At 39.3% G+C, this 18,959-nt stretch overlaps 1 protein-coding gene across 1 annotated transcript; it reads left to right on the top strand.

The window, feature by feature from the left end:
- Window positions 1-1,495: 1,495 nt before the first annotated feature.
- On the top strand, window positions 1,496-17,556 carry rfx4 (regulatory factor X, 4). Its single transcript, XM_026365782.1, has 18 exons — window positions 1,496-2,307; window positions 4,497-4,583; window positions 4,758-4,818; window positions 7,377-7,500; window positions 8,928-8,989; window positions 9,262-9,475; window positions 9,949-10,026; window positions 10,167-10,330; window positions 10,669-10,769; window positions 10,899-10,957; window positions 11,070-11,214; window positions 11,496-11,590; window positions 12,121-12,238; window positions 13,171-13,290; window positions 13,621-13,782; window positions 13,889-14,054; window positions 14,156-14,294; window positions 16,583-17,556. The coding sequence occupies exons 1-18, from the start codon at window positions 2,265-2,267 to the stop codon at window positions 16,853-16,855; spliced, it is 2,211 nt and encodes a 736-aa protein (XP_026221567.1). The 5' UTR covers window positions 1,496-2,264; the 3' UTR covers window positions 16,856-17,556.
- The last annotated feature ends 1,403 nt before the right edge of the window (window positions 17,557-18,959 follow it).

Consider the following 18,959-nt stretch of genomic DNA (forward strand, 5'->3'; position numbering starts at 1 on the left):
TGGCACTTCCTCTTCTCTTTTACTGTATGTTTCTATTATTTTCTGCTGTATTCTATCATATATCAATCCTTTAAAAAATACTGTTGGCCAGTAAAGCAGCTAAACGTTGGGATTTCAGCCACATTAACACACAACAGTACTGTTTTTATATCTAGTACCTCGTATCTATCACGTATGGTGTATTTGGGTCTTTATGTTAAGAGTGACGTTAGGTGTGTTATAAAACAGGTGGTTATGTGGAAGTGAGTATTGTAGCGTACATATTGTTATGTTTAAAACCACATACTGTTTTCTACTCTAATTCAACAAAACACTTTTTTTTTTAAGCAACAATCCTTTTCATTATTATTACGACCCAGCGACAGGCCAACACCCCAACAATTACTGATTAATAATGCTTTGAAAAATTATGAATTGCGTAATTTTGGTATTACATAGTTTTTCCCAATTGTCGACAGATATAATAGATATTATAATGTTCATTAGAAACTAATTAGCTTCTCATAAAACCATCAAAATAAGATTTTCCTCCTTTTTTTCCCCTTTATTTATTTACAACGTACGATCATTTGGGTTTCTCAGCAGATTGACGGCTTTTAATTGCTTTGACTCGTACGGTTTCCTCTTTAAAACCGGAGCTTTAATACCAACAACATGTCGTATGTAGCGTAACCATACCCCCCACTCGCACATACACACAACTCAATTGGGGCCTTTTCAGTGAACAAAAGCAGTACACATGCGTTTGTGCGGGCCGAGAGTGTGAGAATGGGACGGGTGGAAGAGACTCTTTTAGTGGCTGCACCTGTCCTATTTTATGAGGCTCTAATAAGCAGATAACAGGATGGAGAAAAAAAAAAAGGACATCCACTGAGATCCAGACTCCACCTTCTTCTTATTTGACAGAAATTAATTTGATCCTCCTTTGAGGTCACAGCTTAACACCAGCCATTATTTAGCCCTTAAATTGTTGACTGTTGCGATTGTGTTTTTATTGTGAAATATTTCTCATGCAGTGGTTTCACTTTTAGTTGTGACTTTTCACTTGTTGCAGTTGCTTTCTTCTTCCTTGAGTCTGAATGGACGCACATTTAACAAGCTGTGACCCTGTGCGCAACGTCACATGGCATCTTTCGGCTGCCCCGTCCCACCCGTGCTCTCAGGTGGCCGCACGGTGTGTGTGTGTGTGTGTGTCGGTGAGTAGCACCAGCGATGCCCACGCCTGCGCAGTGGAAGAGAAAGTCTTCCTTTGCTATCCATGGTGTGGTGAGTAATTCAGCCATAATCCGCCTTTCTCCTCTCCCCTCTTCTTTCCCCTCTCCTCTCCCCCTCTCCTGTGGTTCCATTCATATTCTAATCACAGCTTTCCCTTCTCCAGCTCTCAGGCACTCCATCAGAGCCCTCCCAGCCTCAGGCTTTGCACTTTTACTTCCCCCCCTTTGTGACCGTTCCCTCTTCTCAGAGGCACACCAAAAATAAGGTTTCCACAGCGAAAGAGTGAGCAAAAAAGAGATGAGAACTACGCCAGAAAATGGCACTTGTGTGCAGTTTTAGTATGTTTGAATGTCCGTCTGAGAACATGATACGTCGACTCTGTGTAGAAATTCTACCAAAGATGGTTTGGTGGTAGAATGAGCTGGGAAAGAGATCAAATGTGGCAACAAGTGTCCGTGGGTTGTGAAATGAGAGTTAAAATCAGAGGGGAAGACGGGAGCACTGGTTGTGTAGCGACGTATGTTTATGTGGAGCTTGGGGGTGTATAAAAACGTATTAAATGCCATAATGGAAGATGGGAAGGCCACAGTGTTAGGACTGCGTAGATCTAAGCCTCTTTTTTTTTTCGTTGGGAGGGAGCTTTTCTTATTCAAAACAGCCCCACAAAAGACTTCCAGTGAGCCTTGCCACATCCCCATCTGACTTGGGGCCATTCATCAGCCTTCCAAGCCTATCAATGACATGTCCCCATCAGGGCTCCTATAAAATCAGCCCCTTTCCCATGAAACATCAGCAAACATTTTGACGGGTCTGGCTTTCCCCCCGCTGGATTTCTGGAGTCTCTACCCCCCTTTCCTCCCTTATTCCCACCTCCCCCCTCTCCTCCGCCATCACCACCCCTCTCTGGGCGAACCTCAGATCCTCAACATCTCCTGCGACGGGCAGTGGTCACGGAAACACTGAGTGAGACAAGGGGAGAGCCACTGAGCAAGGGGAAACGTGCACTAAGCCATTTTCTTGGAGGAGCCAGTGTCGTTGATGGGAAGAGGATGCATTGCGGGCTGCTGGAGGAGCCTGATATGGATTCCACAGGTCAGTCCTGTTAAACTCTGCTTGTTTGGATTTGCTGGGAAAATCAGCTTCTGTTCAGAAATGATGAAGTTAGCTGCTGCTGCACTTGTGGAAGACTCAAACTTTCTCTCTAGTCAAACTGTCTGGAAGCTTTGCTGAAGATTTTAACCTCTTTATTGCTTTCTTTATGGGAATTGCCGTTATGTGACAAAAAACAGTAGTGCTGATTAAAAAGCAGGGAATTAGTCCTTTAATATCCACCGATAGCTCAGTCAGAAAACTTGTTGCTGTTTTAAAGAAAATTACACTGACCATTAGAAGTGATTAAAAACAACAAGTGCACATCAGAGTACACTTTAAATTATTAGGCACCTGCTATTTTCAAATTATTGTTCTGTTTTTTAGTCCAAACCAAAATGTTGATTCAATTTTAAACTGATTTCTATTGAGAATTTATCAGGAAAATATTTATGTAACTTTTAAGGACCATGAATAATCAGCCAGTGTAATAATAAAAAAGAAAAAGCTGCAGCAGCTTGTGTTATCTACTGACAACAGGTGTTTGTTTAAATAGAAAGCAGTTTAGTTGATTAATTATCATTTAATCTTGGGCACAGGAAAGTAAAGTTGAAGTAGTTAAGTCCTGAATGTGTGTTAATAAATGAGCGAACATCCGTTTCACTTGTTGATCAAATTTAATCCAATTATTTAGATCCCCAACTTATCTGTTCCTGTGGCAAATGAAGCTTGAGATCTGAGCCTCTGTGGAGAATTAGCTTCACTTCAGTGGATTCAATTTTTCATTTGTAGCATTTGTTTTTTCTGTGTTGTTTTTTTTTAGACAGACAGATACAGTACAAATACTGTCGATAAATGATATGAGATGTCAAGGATGCTGGTGGTGTTTTAAAAGTGCAGACATTCAGATGCTCAGGTTGAGTTTTAAATGTGTAGCAGACATTTTATTTAACATGTAAAGTAGAATACTAATTATTCATAATGTAAAACCTACTGTACTGAGACGGTTAAAGAGTAAGCAGTTTGAAGATGCTAAAAATTAATTTAACAGACTTTCAGCTGATAACGGGGCTCTAACTGCTCTGTGGTCTCTTTTATCAGCACGTGCCGAACATCAAGGTGTAGATCCTCATCGAGTGTAAACTTCTTAAACTTTTCAATATCTGTGACCTCCTCCGAATCCCCCCTGGGGCTGCACCAACAGGTCATCCTGCCAACAGTCTGTCCTAGCAACGACTACTATGGTGACTGTTGACGTGCCGAAAAGGATTTACTCCAGTTTAAAAAAAATATAACGTGGAGAGCTTTTATTTTGTTGAGCCATAGAAACTAACACTTTAACAGTTGTATGTACTGTTTAAATTTCTCAGGCAGTTTTACACAACCCTTACATTAAATACTAGTTATTCTTTTTTATGTTGAAAACTTTTCAAAGGTGATGACGTAACTAATTATATTAGAAAAAATAAAATGCACAAAATGCTTTGCTGCAATAAATATAAAATATATTAATCCCCCAATTTCCTTCGTCATTATAGCTACCAAACACTGAATTCCTCTTTTCTTAAAGGCATTTGGATTCCCACTCTATCAGGCTGTTTCTACATCAAAGCTTTGGTGTTTTTCTGCTGCTCGCTCACAGAAAGCACACCAGTCGAGCTATTTCTAAGTAGAAATTAAAACAGCACAATGGCCTTGATTCCACCAGACTGCCTCAGTAATGTGCACAGGCTCTTTTAAACAAGTGTGTATGCTCGTAGTCCCTTGGGAACAATGCTGGATTCCTGCCGTCTTGGTGAAAACATCTCAAATAGAGCCATGGCTGCACCACTGCCCATACAATCGATTGTTGTCAGCTCGCCCTGTCACATTAGTGACATTTAAAGTCTCCTGTACAGGCAGTGATTTGCACAGTTTATGTAAATACAGCTTTGCCTCTTTTCTACTGCAGGACAAAATGAGTCAGTCCAGACAGTGAGTTTAAATTGAGAGATACAGTTTCAGTAAAAAAAATATATGTATAAAAAAAAAATGCTATAAGAGATGTTTTTAATTCTTTAAATCCTATTTTTGAAATAAAATAAAATTACATGTTTGTAATTTTATAATCACTACTATATAAACAACATATAATCATTTTTCTGAATTGAATGTCGTTCATCATGTTTTGTTTTTTGTTTTTTCATGTGAAGAGAGTTGGATTGAAAGATGCCTCAATGAGAACGAGAGCAAGCGATACTCCAGCCACACGTCTCTGGGGAACCTGTCCAACGATGAACGTAAGCAGGACAAACGTTACTCTAAAAATACTGACTTCACAGAGGAATCATGTGTCACATCTACATTATTAATTATATATTCAAGTGTTTAGTGCCTGAAATGTTATTCTATTTAAAGCTAGTGTCACGCATATATAATATTACCTAAATTCTAAAATGTGCTTTATATTATAGATGAAGAAAAAGAAAATAACAGAGCCTCTAAACCACATTCAACACCAGCTACTCTGGAATGGTAAGTTAAGAACAAATGGGATGATTTCCTCTTATCATGAAATGCAAAATGAAATTTGCGAGAAAAAAAAAATCCACACAGTTTTTTGTGTTTGTTGTAATGTAGTAGTAGTAATGTTTGTTAGTAGTAATGAAAAGTACATTACGTGGATTAATGTCAGATCATTTTAATTTAAGTTAACAATGAGTTCATTTTATTTTGCAGTGTTTAAAAGGAGACATGAGCTAACTTGATAGCAAACTCTCTGTAAAACTTAGAATGTAATTCATAATTTTTACTAATGTTAGATACATTCAACAGCCTGACGTTACACACAAAGATGAAGCAGTGTGTCTATACTGCATTGAGTATTATGTTGGTTAAACCTTTCAGAGGTTTATTTTTCAAAGAACCACAAATACAGATGAAATTGTGATGTGCATTTTTTTATTAAAACTGAAATTTGAATTCAAAGAAATCTAATTAGCTTTGTTTTCAGGTCTTAATCTTACGTCTGATAATGATCATTATAATCTGATCATATAAGATTTAATGTTTTATTGTCAGAGAAATTAGTTTTGGACTCAACAATAGTTTAACAAACACAGAATTGAGAAGAAAATAATAATTATAGATATCAATTATAAGTAATTAAGAAATAATTGTATTTTTTTATTTGGCAAGTCACTACTGCAACTATTGTATAAAAAAGGTGATGCAAATTTAGTACAGTTTTTACTTTAGTAGGATATTCCTGTAGTAGTTTTATTGATTGACTTGGTTATCATTGTTAAACCAGAAACAAACAGTCACAAGACTGCTGGACCACAATTTGCATCTAGCTGTCAGAAAAGTCTGTAAGTTTAGATTTTCAAAAAGATTGAGCATAATTGAGCCAGAATATACTAATTAGCAAATAAATCTGTTTTGAAAGTGCATCTATGTATAATTCAACTATATTGGGTGTTATTCTTCGGAAAACCTGAATGATTCAATGTCAGCAGACCTGAAATTCAGTAGTAAGTCCTGATGCAGATGCAGTGGGAACTGGATTTAGTTGTTTAGTTTGTCGATTCTGTCAAGTCCTACACTTTGACTCTTTTTAATCCATCAGTTGCTTCTTAACACACAGTCTCCCATTGTGACACATGTCAAAACATGGAATAGGATGAGCATTAAGGTTATTATTATTTATTTTGAATAGACTGACAACTGGAATAGGCTCTAGCACTCCTGCAGCCATTTGTAGGAAAACCAACTGGATGATGAATGATTTCAAACTTGAAAACATGACCTATATGTAGTATAATATGTAGTAGTAGTAGTAACATTTAAAACACAGAAATGGTAAAATTGCATTTCACAGAGAGAACAATGTGTGTGTGCTAACACTAAATCAGAAAACGCTGGTGATGAGACTAGGGTGTTGCTGGTGTTCCTCAAGGCTCAGATTTGGGTCTGTTCTCATTTAATTATTTGCCCTTTTGTTTACTTTGCCAAGCTTTGATAAACCTTTTACATGTTTTAACAAGGAGCAAGGAGCAAACTTTAATGCTGCATAATTATTTCTTGTTGGATTGTTAGTGTGCAGGAATACTCCAGGATAAACTCAAAGCAGCAAGTTCATTAGATGTTTATTGATTAACACAGCTGCATAGATTCACACCAAAACCATCTTACGTATCAAACAAATAATACGATTCACTGTTGAGCAGTTTTGCTTGATGAACATTTAAATAGTTCACAATTACATGATGCATGCTATGACTTAATTATCATAGTGAATTGTGTAAACAGTTTCTGACATGAGCACAATTACTTTAACCAGCTGGACTTGTCATATCAGGAAAATGTGTAAAAGCTCTAATGATGGCTGAGGTCCATTAAGTGTCCCAATAAGCCCTGACACAACAACAGGACTTCCTTGAAACAGGGATGGTGCCATGGTTAGTGTAATTGAATTATTGAATACACCTGCAGCTTTTAAAAAAGAAACAGTTATCAGGCTTTGGATTTGTCTTTTACACATTTATGCAGCCAGATGTTGATGTAACTGTCAGAGCAATGATGTCTGCGTGATTAGTGTCTTAATATTGTACAAGAAGGGTTTTGTATGATGGTTCAACTGTTGTTGGACGTATGACGCTGAACGGTCAGACAACATATCTTATGATGCATCCATGTGATGTGATGATGTGCTCTATGATGTGAATGTGCACAGTTGCTGCTTTTATGTGCAAGCAGTTTTTTTTTATATATTACAGTATATGACGTGTTTTTATTTACTGTAGTTTTCTGTTTTGATTGTGGTTCTGCATGTCTGTGTGTTGTGTTTTTCTAAACTATTGACAAAGCAGCACAGGAGAAAATGAGCTTGTGGATGATACAAATACATTTTGATGCTTAATATTCTTCTGAAGTAAATAAATCTGATTTTTTATAATTTCACATCATCCCAAGATCTTATTTTACGCATTGCATCCTTTTTGTAATCCACATTGCTGCATTTTTACAAAATAAACTCTTGTCAATGTTCAGACCTATTATTGTGCACTGATTAATCAAATTGTTATTCACAGGTTAGAGGAAAACTATGAGATAGCTGAAGGTGTGTGTATCCCCCGAAGTGCCCTTTACATGCATTACCTAGACTTCAGTGAGAAGCACGACACACAGCCTGTGAATGCAGCAAGCTTTGGAAAGGTAGGATTGTAAAGTTCAGTACTAAGTTTGACAAATCATCATTACCACAAGTTTCCGGTCTAACTGAAAATCATCATTAAATGCCTACACATGTAGTGTTTTTCTAAGAAATGTGTTGTAAAATAGTGTCGGCACACACACCCCAGCATGAACATGGCCATTTTTCTCAGCATTCCATGGATTTGCATACATTTATACATGCATTGTAGGTTTAAAGTAATTACAATAAAATGACACACACACACACACACACACACACAAGAGGATACAAAGCTACAGTCTAATGTGTTATAGTTCCCAATGAAAGCAGTGATCTCATCCACTCAATCAGCCATGGGCATTAGTCTGACCATCTAAGCCTGGCTTGGTTTTGTGCTGCAGCTCTGGCTGCTGTGTTGAAGTAATATCAACTGCAGCTCAGTGTGAAGCAAAGCTCTGCAGTCGCTCACTGAACACATAATCTAGAGCCAAAGGAGATGTGCTTTCGTCTGTTCCCACAACCCCAAGAAGTTCCTCAGCCTTCCTCCACCCAGCAATCCCATGTACTCTGGACTCCGGCCCCAACCCCCAACCCTGGCCCACCCCCGCCCCTCCACCGCTCCTGTCGGAAGATATTGAAAAAGAGAAGGGGCCTGGATTAATGTGTAATTAAAGGAAATTTGGAAGGGTGAGATGTTGCGGAATGTTAGATCAGTGGCTGGAGCAGTGTGGGGTGTCCTTTAGGAAGGCTTCATTGATTCAGGACAAAAAAACAAGAGAGGGCCCGGACTGCCTCCCTGTCTGCTCATTTATCAAGCGGGGCCTGACAGAAACTTCACAGCTTGGCCTCTTTTTTCATCCCACACAATGGAGAGCTACACTGTTTGCTAAAGTTTCTGCACCAGGAGCTGGACCAAGGAGCCAATCTCTTTGGACAAAAAGAGAGGAAAGGAAGAAGGAGGGAGTGGTGAAGACAGAGAGAGAAGGAGTGAGGATGGGTGGGTGTGTGGTTGATGGGAGGCAGTTGGAAAAAAAAAAGTTAATACCCCTGGATGTCATAAATGGATGGCTCTCAACACTTCTCTGTCATGTGGATACAGTTATGAGACTTTCGTGTTGTCATCCTGACAAACTTTAATAAACGCTTCTCACAAAGAACTGAAGATACACGTAAAGTCGTTTAATCCATGTGTACTGTATTTACAGTGTATTACAGAGTCATTGTGAAATAAACCCCTACTCTTTTTCTCCTGTAAAGTATTTGTTTTTCAATTGAGAACAAAATAGACCCAAGTTTATTTGTTACAAATATTGTGACCCTTCTATCTCCTTTTCCTTTTATTTTTATGAATCACTGCAAAAGGCCGAGAAGATGTTTAATGATTAAAATCTGTAATACAATGTTCAGCCTGACAGTTTTTTTTTTTTTTGTCTCCTATAATGAACAGATCATAAGGCAACAGTTTCCTGCTTTAACTACCAGGAGACTGGGGACTAGAGGCCAGTCAAAGTAAGTTGACCTAATTATAAAAGTGCTTTCCAAATATTCACCAAATACAAGCTCAAAATGAAAAACATAGTTTCAGGTAAACATGAAAATGCAGATACACAAAGTATAAAAATAAGTTTTTAAAGGTTTTTCTCTACCTCAGTTCATGGACATGTCCATTTGACACAATGCATTTACTTATATATATATATATAGTAGGTAAATCCTTTCTTATTTCTATATTTTTATTCCGTAAGGGATCATCTAAATAACACCCCATCTATTCTCCTCAGATACCACTACTACGGCATAGCGGTGAAGGAGACCTCTCCATATTATGACGTGATGTACTCTAAGAAGGGAGCGGCGTGGGTGAACGAGACGGGGAAGAAAGAGGTCACCAAGCAGACAGTGGCGTATTCACCGCGCTCCAAACTGGGGACGCTCCTGCCAGAGTTTCCAAATGTCAAAGACCTAAATTTGCCCGCCAGTCTGCCAGAAGAGAGGGTAAACAGGAGTTTTAAAAGTCCATCCTTAAAACCCCCCCCCCCCCACCCCCCTCCATCTCTCCCTGCCATCTCACCATCTCTGCGCCCCCTCTGGCTCTTTTATCTGCCCTGGGACCTTCACTGGGTTTATGTTTAGACAAGGACCTTGAGGATTTATATGCTGGCTCCTCACTAACTCTTAATCTTTTGGGGGAGATAATAAGATCTAGCACTGGACAAAGGACAGGCACTAGCTGTCCAGCTTTTAAAGAGGGGCCATGATTTTAAATGGTTTGTGTTTTGCTGATCTCTAAAGCTTGTTTTATATTACTCCGCTCCAGCCTAGACCTGTAACATGTATTTATTGGTTCACATGTTTTGTTCAAGATTTATTTTCTTGTTTTTACACCACTTTGTGTAGCTTCCCAAAAAAGAGAAAAAACCTTTTAAGTTAGTGATGTAACTGGATTAATACTCTGTTGTTGTCCGCAGGTATCAACCTTCATCATGATGTACAGAACGCACTGTCAGAGGATACTGGACACTGTTATTCGAGCCAACTTTGATGAGGCAAGGTTTCTTCTGTTTTAAATTTTACTTTATCGCTTTCTAGTACAAAACTGTTTGAGTGTATCTAACACATTCTTGTGTTTATAGAAATGTTTTAAATTGCACTTCCTAAAATATAGAATGTCGTTGTGCATCTGCAGGTCCAAAGCTTTTTGCTGCACTTCTGGCAGGGCATGCCACCCCACATGCTCCCTGTCCTCGGCTCCCCCACAGTGGTGAACATAGTCGGTGTTTGCGACTCCATCCTTTACAAGGCCATCTCTGGGGTGCTGATGCCCACTGTCCTGCAAGCACTGCCTGATAGGTGGGTAATGTTGCACCTTTATTTTTTATAATATATACATATTGGTTGATACTAAAAATGGACATGAAGAAGCAATTTAATGGTTTAAATTATTTTTTAGCCAAAGAACTAGAACTTTTCTTTTTGTTCCACCACGTTTCAGTCTGCCTCAGCCAGAGTTTGCTTAATTTAATTGTAATTTGCAACTTTTTACAGTTGATTGATAATAAAAGAATAGAATAATCTATATTTATATTGTTAGTTGCAGCCCCAGTAAATCAATCTAAAGTATTTAGATTAATACTCATTCGTATACAGTATTAACAATTAATTGTTCGTTTGTTTTCCATCATCCCCAGTTTGACTCAGGTTATTCGAAAATTTGCCAAACAGCTTGATGAGTGGCTTAAAATAGCACTTCACGACCTTCCTGAAAACCTGAGAAACATCAAATTTGAATGTAAGTAAGGGTTAAGTATGAAATTCACATCTCAGTTTGTTGTTTACAGTCTTATGAATGATTCTACATTTTTAAGTGAAGACGTTCACCAGTGTTAACCACAGTTTTTCTCATTTTTTTTGTTTTCAGTATCGAGGAGATTTTCTCAGATTCTAAAGCGACAAACATCATTAAACCATCTATGCCAGGTGACTATCATGATCTGAATGTTTTTTAATAAAATCCATATGAACAAGAACAGCTGATAAGGGCATATGGGTATACTTGTGTAAGTAATAATGTTGATTTATCTGTCCCCAGGCATCACGGACTGTGATAAACAGTGCCGACATCACCTTTCAAATGCTGGAGGACTGGAGGAATGTGGACTTGAACAGCATCACCAAGCAGACACTTTACACCATGGAGGACTCACAAGAGGAGCACAGGCAGCTTATTATCCACTGTAAGTACACGCAGTTAACTAAATCCACTCAAACGCACCCAACCAGTCAGAGAATTACACTTTACTTTCACACAAACCGCACAAGGAGGGACAATCATTCCCACGGACAGCAGAGTCATAGCATCATAATGATGCGGAGCAAAAGGTTAAACAAGTTCACTCTCCTCTCAAACACCCCGTGGAGCCTCTCCCGTCATCTGTTCTGACGGGATCAGAGGTCAAACATACATAGAAGATGACGTTAAATACTGTGTAACCTGACATTCTGCCTCCTGTCACAGTGTATCAGGAGTTCGACCGCCTACTGGAGGAGCAGTCTCCGATTGAGGCGTACATCGAGTGGCTGGACTCAATGGTGGACCGCTGTGTCGTCAAGGTCAGACACAAAACACGTGTTCACTTTACACTAATTTAGAGAAGGAGCATTTTAAATCTGGTCTGACTCAGCACATTTGCGCATAAAGTAATTGGATTAGCTCAAATTGCACAAGTTCCCATGTTTGTTTCTGAGAAGTGAATTTAACTAAATGTCTGAAGTATTTGCACAGCAGATAATTTTGCCCTTTAAAAAGACACCTGCGGCTGAAAGCCACTTGTCTCTGCGTGTCTTTCTTCCACAGAGGCACTTACGCTGCAATCCCCCTAGTTAATGATGTCTTCAAGCTTCCCATTTGCGTCCATTATGTGTTAGATATGGGCTTGTAAAATTTGGTTGCCCTGGTAACATCTTGGACTGCACAGACAATAGTTCAATAGGAAGGCGTGTCCCTGGGGGCAAATTAAATAGTTGACTTGTTGACATGTTTTTCGTTCCTGAGGGTTAGGCCCCAATACGGACCCAGGGGTTAATTCTACCCCAGCATCCCGACCCTTCCCCCTCTTTTCTAATGGAAATGTTCTCTCTAGGTGGCAGGAAAGAGGCCCGGGTGCCTGAAGAAGGTAGCCCAACAGTTCCTGCTTATGTGGTCGTGTTTTGGTACCAGAGTCATCCGAGATATGACCCTCCACAGCGCACCCAGCTTTGGTGAGCTGATAATGCTAAGTCATCATTCCTTTATGCACATACAGAATATTTAGTTACTGACTGTGTCATGCACATATGAATTCTCAAACCACATGAACTTAAAGACATTCAACTATTCTTGTGCTGTTCAAACGACAAACTGTGTATCCTCTGCTACATCTGCCACGAAAAGGATCCTTTACAAAAACACAACAGATATTTTTAAATGATCAGGTATTTGTAGTTTCCCAGCCTGTATCACCACTGATGACCAAAGCTGGATTAAACTTTCAGAAAGAACTAGATATAGTTTTAGTGCAACCAAAAAAGTAACAAGTAAAACGGCTGTTGCTTTAATAGCTTGTTGTGCACAGTCAAGGTTTGCAATAAGAGAAGAGTTGTAAAAATGAAAGAAAAGAAAATGGCTTCTTTCTGTCCTTTGGTCGTGTCTGTGAATATCAAAGACACAGCTGGTTGCAGTGTTTTGATAAAGCAGGTCCCTGTGCACAAACAGCTAATTAACAAAAGCTTCCCCTCCCCTCTCACGATGTGTTTGCCTGTCTTTTCCATTTTATGACCCGTCGGTATCACAGCCCATTCCCCTGAATAGCCACAAGTGTTTATTATGCGCACGGCGGCAGCAGCAAGTGGCACAATGACACAATTGTGCCACTCCCTCACATACCGAGGCCCCATCTTCCGTGTGACCCCAGGGTCAGCTGACATATTTCTGGCACTGACTCGATACACGGAAACGAAATCGTTTTTAATAACAGCTGCCGTCCTGTCAGTCTGCAGGATGTGATGTCATTAGCCAGATGTACTCAGAAAGCTGCGGTCTTAACATCTTTATACGTCTTTGCCAAAACGTGTGTTTGTTGTTTATCTATTGTCACCATGATCGTAATACATTCTATGTGAAAAGCTCATCTGTATATCTGATCTGTGTGCAGGGTCCTTTCATTTGATCCACCTCATGTTTGATGATTATGTGCTTTACCTGCTGGAGTCCCTGCACTGTCAGGAGAGAGCCAACGACCTCATGAGGGCCATGAAGGGTGAGGGCAGCACAGGTGAGACTGCTGTTTCAATATCAAATGAACACGTTCACATGGGCTTGTGTTAATCACATCATTAAGATGAAAAACAGACTAATTAATAATGATTTGGTGTACTGTGCACTCTTGACAGTAATATGACATATAAAATGAAATGTCATATTACAGATGGAATTGTTGGTCCTACATATTATTTTTTAATAAAAAATAAATCTATGCTTTAAAATAAATCTAAAAACTGTATACTTCAACATATTAAACTATTATTATGATGTCAGGCAGATATTATCATTACATTTAGTAGTATCATGGAATAACAGGCTGCTATGTTTTTGCCACCTTCAGCAGAAAGAGAGGAGGAATTCACGCTGACAGAAACGACTCCCACTTCCCCGTCTCCAGGATCCTACTCTCCTGCTCGGTCCGTCCACTCCGTGGGTGTGTCTTCGGCCAGCTCCCCCACAGCAGCCGTGTCCCCGGATTACACCGGGGTCAGCACCACCACAGGTGAGACAGGCCTCTCCCTCACACATAGAAATCAGGTGTCAGCACACCTGCAGTAGTTTCTATGCGCCAACACATTTGTCTCTGTGTCTACATATGTGTCTACCAGGCGCTGTTCAGTCATATACCTGGTCCCTTACATACACAGTGACAACAGCAGGCGGATCCACTCCAGAGGCCGGACAGCAGCTGTCCTGCATGAGGAACAGTGCTCCAGTCCCCCCTCCATCCTCCACTCACAGGATGCCAGTCTACACCCACAGAGAGGAGCACGGGTAAGTTCATTTTATTATTAGATTCATATTCGATGCATGTTGGAAGCTGGTTGTGTTGAATCACTTCTTTAATTAATTCTGACTTGCTTACATCTTTCTAGGTATACTGGCAGTTACAACTATGGCAGCTACACCAACCAGCACCCTCACTCCATCCAGAGCCAGTACCCCAGTCTGGCCCACGAGCCGGCGATCCCGGCCCCCCTTCACTACTCTGCCTACCACCGCTCATCTGCACAGGTCAGTCTGAGTCACCTAAAAAAGGGTTTAGTAGCATCTTACATAAATCCTCAATTATTTTGCTCACTTGATCTGAAGCACTTAATAAAATCTTCATGCATTTAAATGTTGTTCATTTAAATAACAAATCCTGTGGAGTGAAAGCCTTAATGGTTACAGGAAGTTTATGAGTCGCTTCTACGTGAGGACTTGTTGTTTGTCATATCTTTCTCTCATTGTTCCCTTTTTTAACTAAAACTGTTAAATAAAGGCAGAAATATTAAAATACAATAATAATATTTACGTAAAATAAATAAGTAAAACTTGGACTTTACATTGAGGAACCAGGTTGCTTTGCGAGGTGTTTTACTTTATGACTATGACTTTGTACGTTTCATCTGATTTTATGATCTTTACATTTGAACTACTTTGGTTTTTAAGGTTCACTCTATCTTGTATATAAAATCTTAATTTCCAACATAACCGGTAACTACTGCTGTACTATAGAAAGAAATAGAAACAAAAATACATAAACATGTCTGTTAAACCCAACCTGCCCCCCCCCATACAAGTTTTTTTATACAGAGTAATGGTTGATAGAATTAAATAAAACCTTCTTCTGCTACTTTGGCCACAAAGGCTGTTGTAGATAGAGCAGCAAGTTTTTAATTTATGACCAGGCACAGGTTCTGTAAATATCACTAAGACTGTCTTGCTGAGAAGCAATAATTTTCTTGGCAGTGTTCACAGTATTGCTAAATGAAATTTCTTGGGCACCATTGGCACTATGATGCAGAATACCTTCAGTACAAGATGTCAGGATGAAACAGTGGAACATATGTGGATGTCACATTTGTGTTACTACTCTATATTGGATATTTTCATTGTAAGAAGTAGAGGATAAAATATATAAGGTACAGCAAATATAAAATATGTAAAAACACAGACGCACCTCTCCTTTGCACTATAGCAGCTCCTGTTAAACACTGTTAAAGCAGAACAGCATCAGACTGTCTTCTAATAAAGACAAAGATTAACACATGAGAACGGGGGTTATTGTGATGACACGGGGTTGCTGATGTTACAGCTCATCATGTAGCAACTGGTGTGAGTTTACTCTTTTGATGGTAATTTCCTGTCAAGGGCCCTCCAGCCGCTGCTGCCTTTATAGTGGGAGGAGATCAGCTGGGCCTCAGCTCTCACAGTGTTTCTAAAAGTCTCCGAATCACCCTCTCCACACAGCGGAAGCAGACAGTGAAAGGTGGCTCAGCCAGGGCCAAGAGGGGCCCTGCTCTGTTGCTCCTCTTTCCAGCTCTCAATAGTCTCTTCATCTGTTTGAGCCAGTAGCCACAGAGCAGGGCAAGCGGGCGTTTATTAAAATATTGTTATTCAATGGTCTCTTTTCTGCCTGTGAACAAGAGGCAGCTGAGGCGTCTGTTCTGCTCTCTGACCTGCACTGACTGTCTTTTTCCATGCCATGATCACTCATAATGGAACCGACTGTCGTGTTTATATTTAGTGAGAAAAGGGAAAAGGGTCCCACTTCCACTTTTTTTATGCTTGTCTGAGCTTAAATCGGATACAATGCCTATGCTTTGTCTCTGTGAGAGTTTGAGGATGGAGCCGAAACAAACAGAAAACTTTGTCAGATCCCATCTGTCCAAAGTATTTTTGTCAACAGGCAGATTTTGTCAGAGCTGTTTGTGTCCAGTCACCATAGGCACAAATTAACACAAAATAGCACTTTTTCAGTTGATGTCTAATTTTCATAAGTGGCTTAATTTTCTATTTTGACCAGAGTGGTACAATTTGTGAAGCAATTTCCCCTGACAGGAAATTACCATTGGCAGAGTCACTTTACAGCCAATGCTACATGGTTAACACAGCATCAGATGTGATGTCAGTAGAGCTGTAGCCAACTCTGATGGCACCGAGGTCAGGTCCTCTGAAAATGTTCTGGAAATATAGGGTTTGAGAAACGTGCCAGGAGTTTATATACTTAAAGCTGCACATGAGGACTTTATTACTGTATATGGGTGTCTTTATGAGTTTTTTCTTTCTTTTCTTTTCTGAGAAAAATGCTACTCTGAGCTTAGCAAACACATCTCTCCAACAGTACATAGGCATATTTCTATTTCTATTTATGGATATTATTATTTAAAAGCCAACAGTTAATTCTTATCATTATTCTTTTTCTACATTATATGAATAAAACTATATATGAATAAGTTCCCAGATTGTTCACAGTGCAGATTACTTACAATTGAAAATAACTACTGGTGACTAACTTTAATTCATCTTCTCCACAGTATCAGCTCAACGGCCAGATGTCTCGAATGGAGCCATGCTTGATGGGAAGCACTCCCCGATTGCATCCCACACCCGTTGCGCCTCGGTGGCCAGATGTGCCACCGGCTAACAGCTGTTACACCAGCCCACCTATGCATTCATCACGCTATGCCACATCTGGGGACATGTACTCTCCCCTGGGCACGCGAAGGAACTCAGAGTACGAACACTCGCAGCATTTCCCCGGCTTTGCCTACATCAACGGAGAGGCCACCACAGGCTGGGCGAAATAACCTTTAAACACTGATGTGGACAAACTGCTGGATGCAAAGTCTCTTCACTTCAAATCAAGTACATCAAAAAAAAAGAGGGGCAGAGAGTGGAAAGTACCAATGCAAGGTAAAAGGAATTGTGGTACAGACATACTGACAGTTTGAAAACAACAGACTTATTACATCAATCACTATGATGGTCGTGGTGTAATTTGATAAAACATTCTGATGGAAGGAAAAATATAAAATCACACATACTGTCAAAACTTGCAGAAGAATCATTTTAAGAGTGCAATGCTGCTGCCAAGCTGTGCCTTTGTTTTTAGGAATGTACCCCTCTGCCAGTTTCTCTCGTCAGTCTCACAAGTCAGTGCACAGATCATCCCGGTGGCCATCAGTCGCTAAAGTCAGCAACTGGTGGGTCCGTGTGCTGTCAGCAGTTACTGACACCGCTTGTTGCTCAGCACTGCGCAGCATGTTTTTGTGGGCTCACTGCAGCAAAAACACCTCTGCTGCAGGACGACGACGGACTGTACTGCCTTAACTTTCTCCTGGGACACCAGTTACACAAAGTGGCACAAAGCCAAAACATCGCAAGTGACAGTTAAAAACTCATGAAAGGCCTTGATCCGTGAACTAAGGTGTCTTCATCTTGGATAGTTTTTTTAATGATTGAATGCTGTTACTCAAAAACAACTGTGCGAGTGTATTCTGTTGCAAGCTTTTCTGCTGTTTTCCTGTGACAATATACCTATATATGTGTGTATATATATATACATATATATATATATATATATATATATATATATATATATATATATATATATATATATATATATATATATATATATATATATACATACATATATATATATATATATATATATATATATATATATATATATATATACATATAGTATGTATTTTCTGTAACTTTGTAACATGGTGTATCCTTTATTTTCTATGTTATATTTGGTACTTTGTTCTCTGTTTTGTATGGTTAGTAAAGGACACATTAACCTAGGGTTGTGTGTTTGATAATGCACTCAAAGCTACTGAGGACCTATTACCCTATGGGTATTTATAAAAAGGGAGAATATCAAAGTGTACATTAACATGAAGTCTAGTCACTTTTCTGTAAATAAAAGCACTGGAAACCGTCTGTGGTGACTGTTTAACTATCACAGTTGAAACTTGTGTATGTGGGAAGTTGCCACATAAATAATTTCACAATCTAAAACAGTGAGAGAAACATCTTTGTTAAATTATTTTCATTTTCCTGTCTGTGAAAAAAATGCCCAGAACTTCACAAAGTAGTGAACATGTTATTTTTATAATCACAATCACTCATGGCGTAGGAGCAAAGTCTTGAATTATTACATTGATCATTTAAACTGTGTTGTCATTATTGATTAATAATGTTAAGTGTTATTAATACAGTGTTTTAATATAATTATTCAAGACACCTTTCACTAATTTGTCAAATATGTCGACTTAATAACTACTGACATGTTTCCTTTTGAACATTGTAAACATTTTCTTACGTCCCCTGAGCCAATGTTTTTTTCTTCACTCTTCATGGACCAAAGTGATGACACGGTGTGGGGGGGGGGGGTTGGGCCAGTAGGACAGGGGCCACACTGCAGAAGGAATTACATTTCTATAGAGAGAATGTCCTGCTGTGCTGAGGTCATTGCACCTCAGTCCCATAACCTTTGACCTCTGACCCCTGCTGAGGTTTGTATTTAGTGGAACGTAGATCCCCTGTGTTATGGCTCTCTGAAATCTTGCAGATTTCACAACCAAGACTTTGAATAAAGAAAAACTTGTTTGGAGCAAAAAGGAAAATAAAGGCTGCCCTTCACTGTGAATTAATCACCTGACCTGAGTGTCAATATCAATATCCGCTGAAGATTTCAGAGGAAGATTGGCGAGTGTGGATGAAGATAATATTGTCAGCTGTGAGAATCGTGCAGCAAAAGCAATTTCCATCTCTGACATCACTATCAAAAAATAACCCTCCTTTTTCAAAACCTGTGCTTTAAAATGCTATGGAATAGGTAAACAATATATTGATTTAGTTTTCAATTTGTTAAATATGTTGTTCACGTTTAGCACAACTGTT

The sequence above is a fragment of the Anabas testudineus genome, chromosome 6 (assembly GCF_900324465.2).
Source record: "Anabas testudineus chromosome 6, fAnaTes1.2, whole genome shotgun sequence".
Taxonomy (NCBI): domain Eukaryota; kingdom Metazoa; phylum Chordata; class Actinopteri; order Anabantiformes; family Anabantidae; genus Anabas; species Anabas testudineus.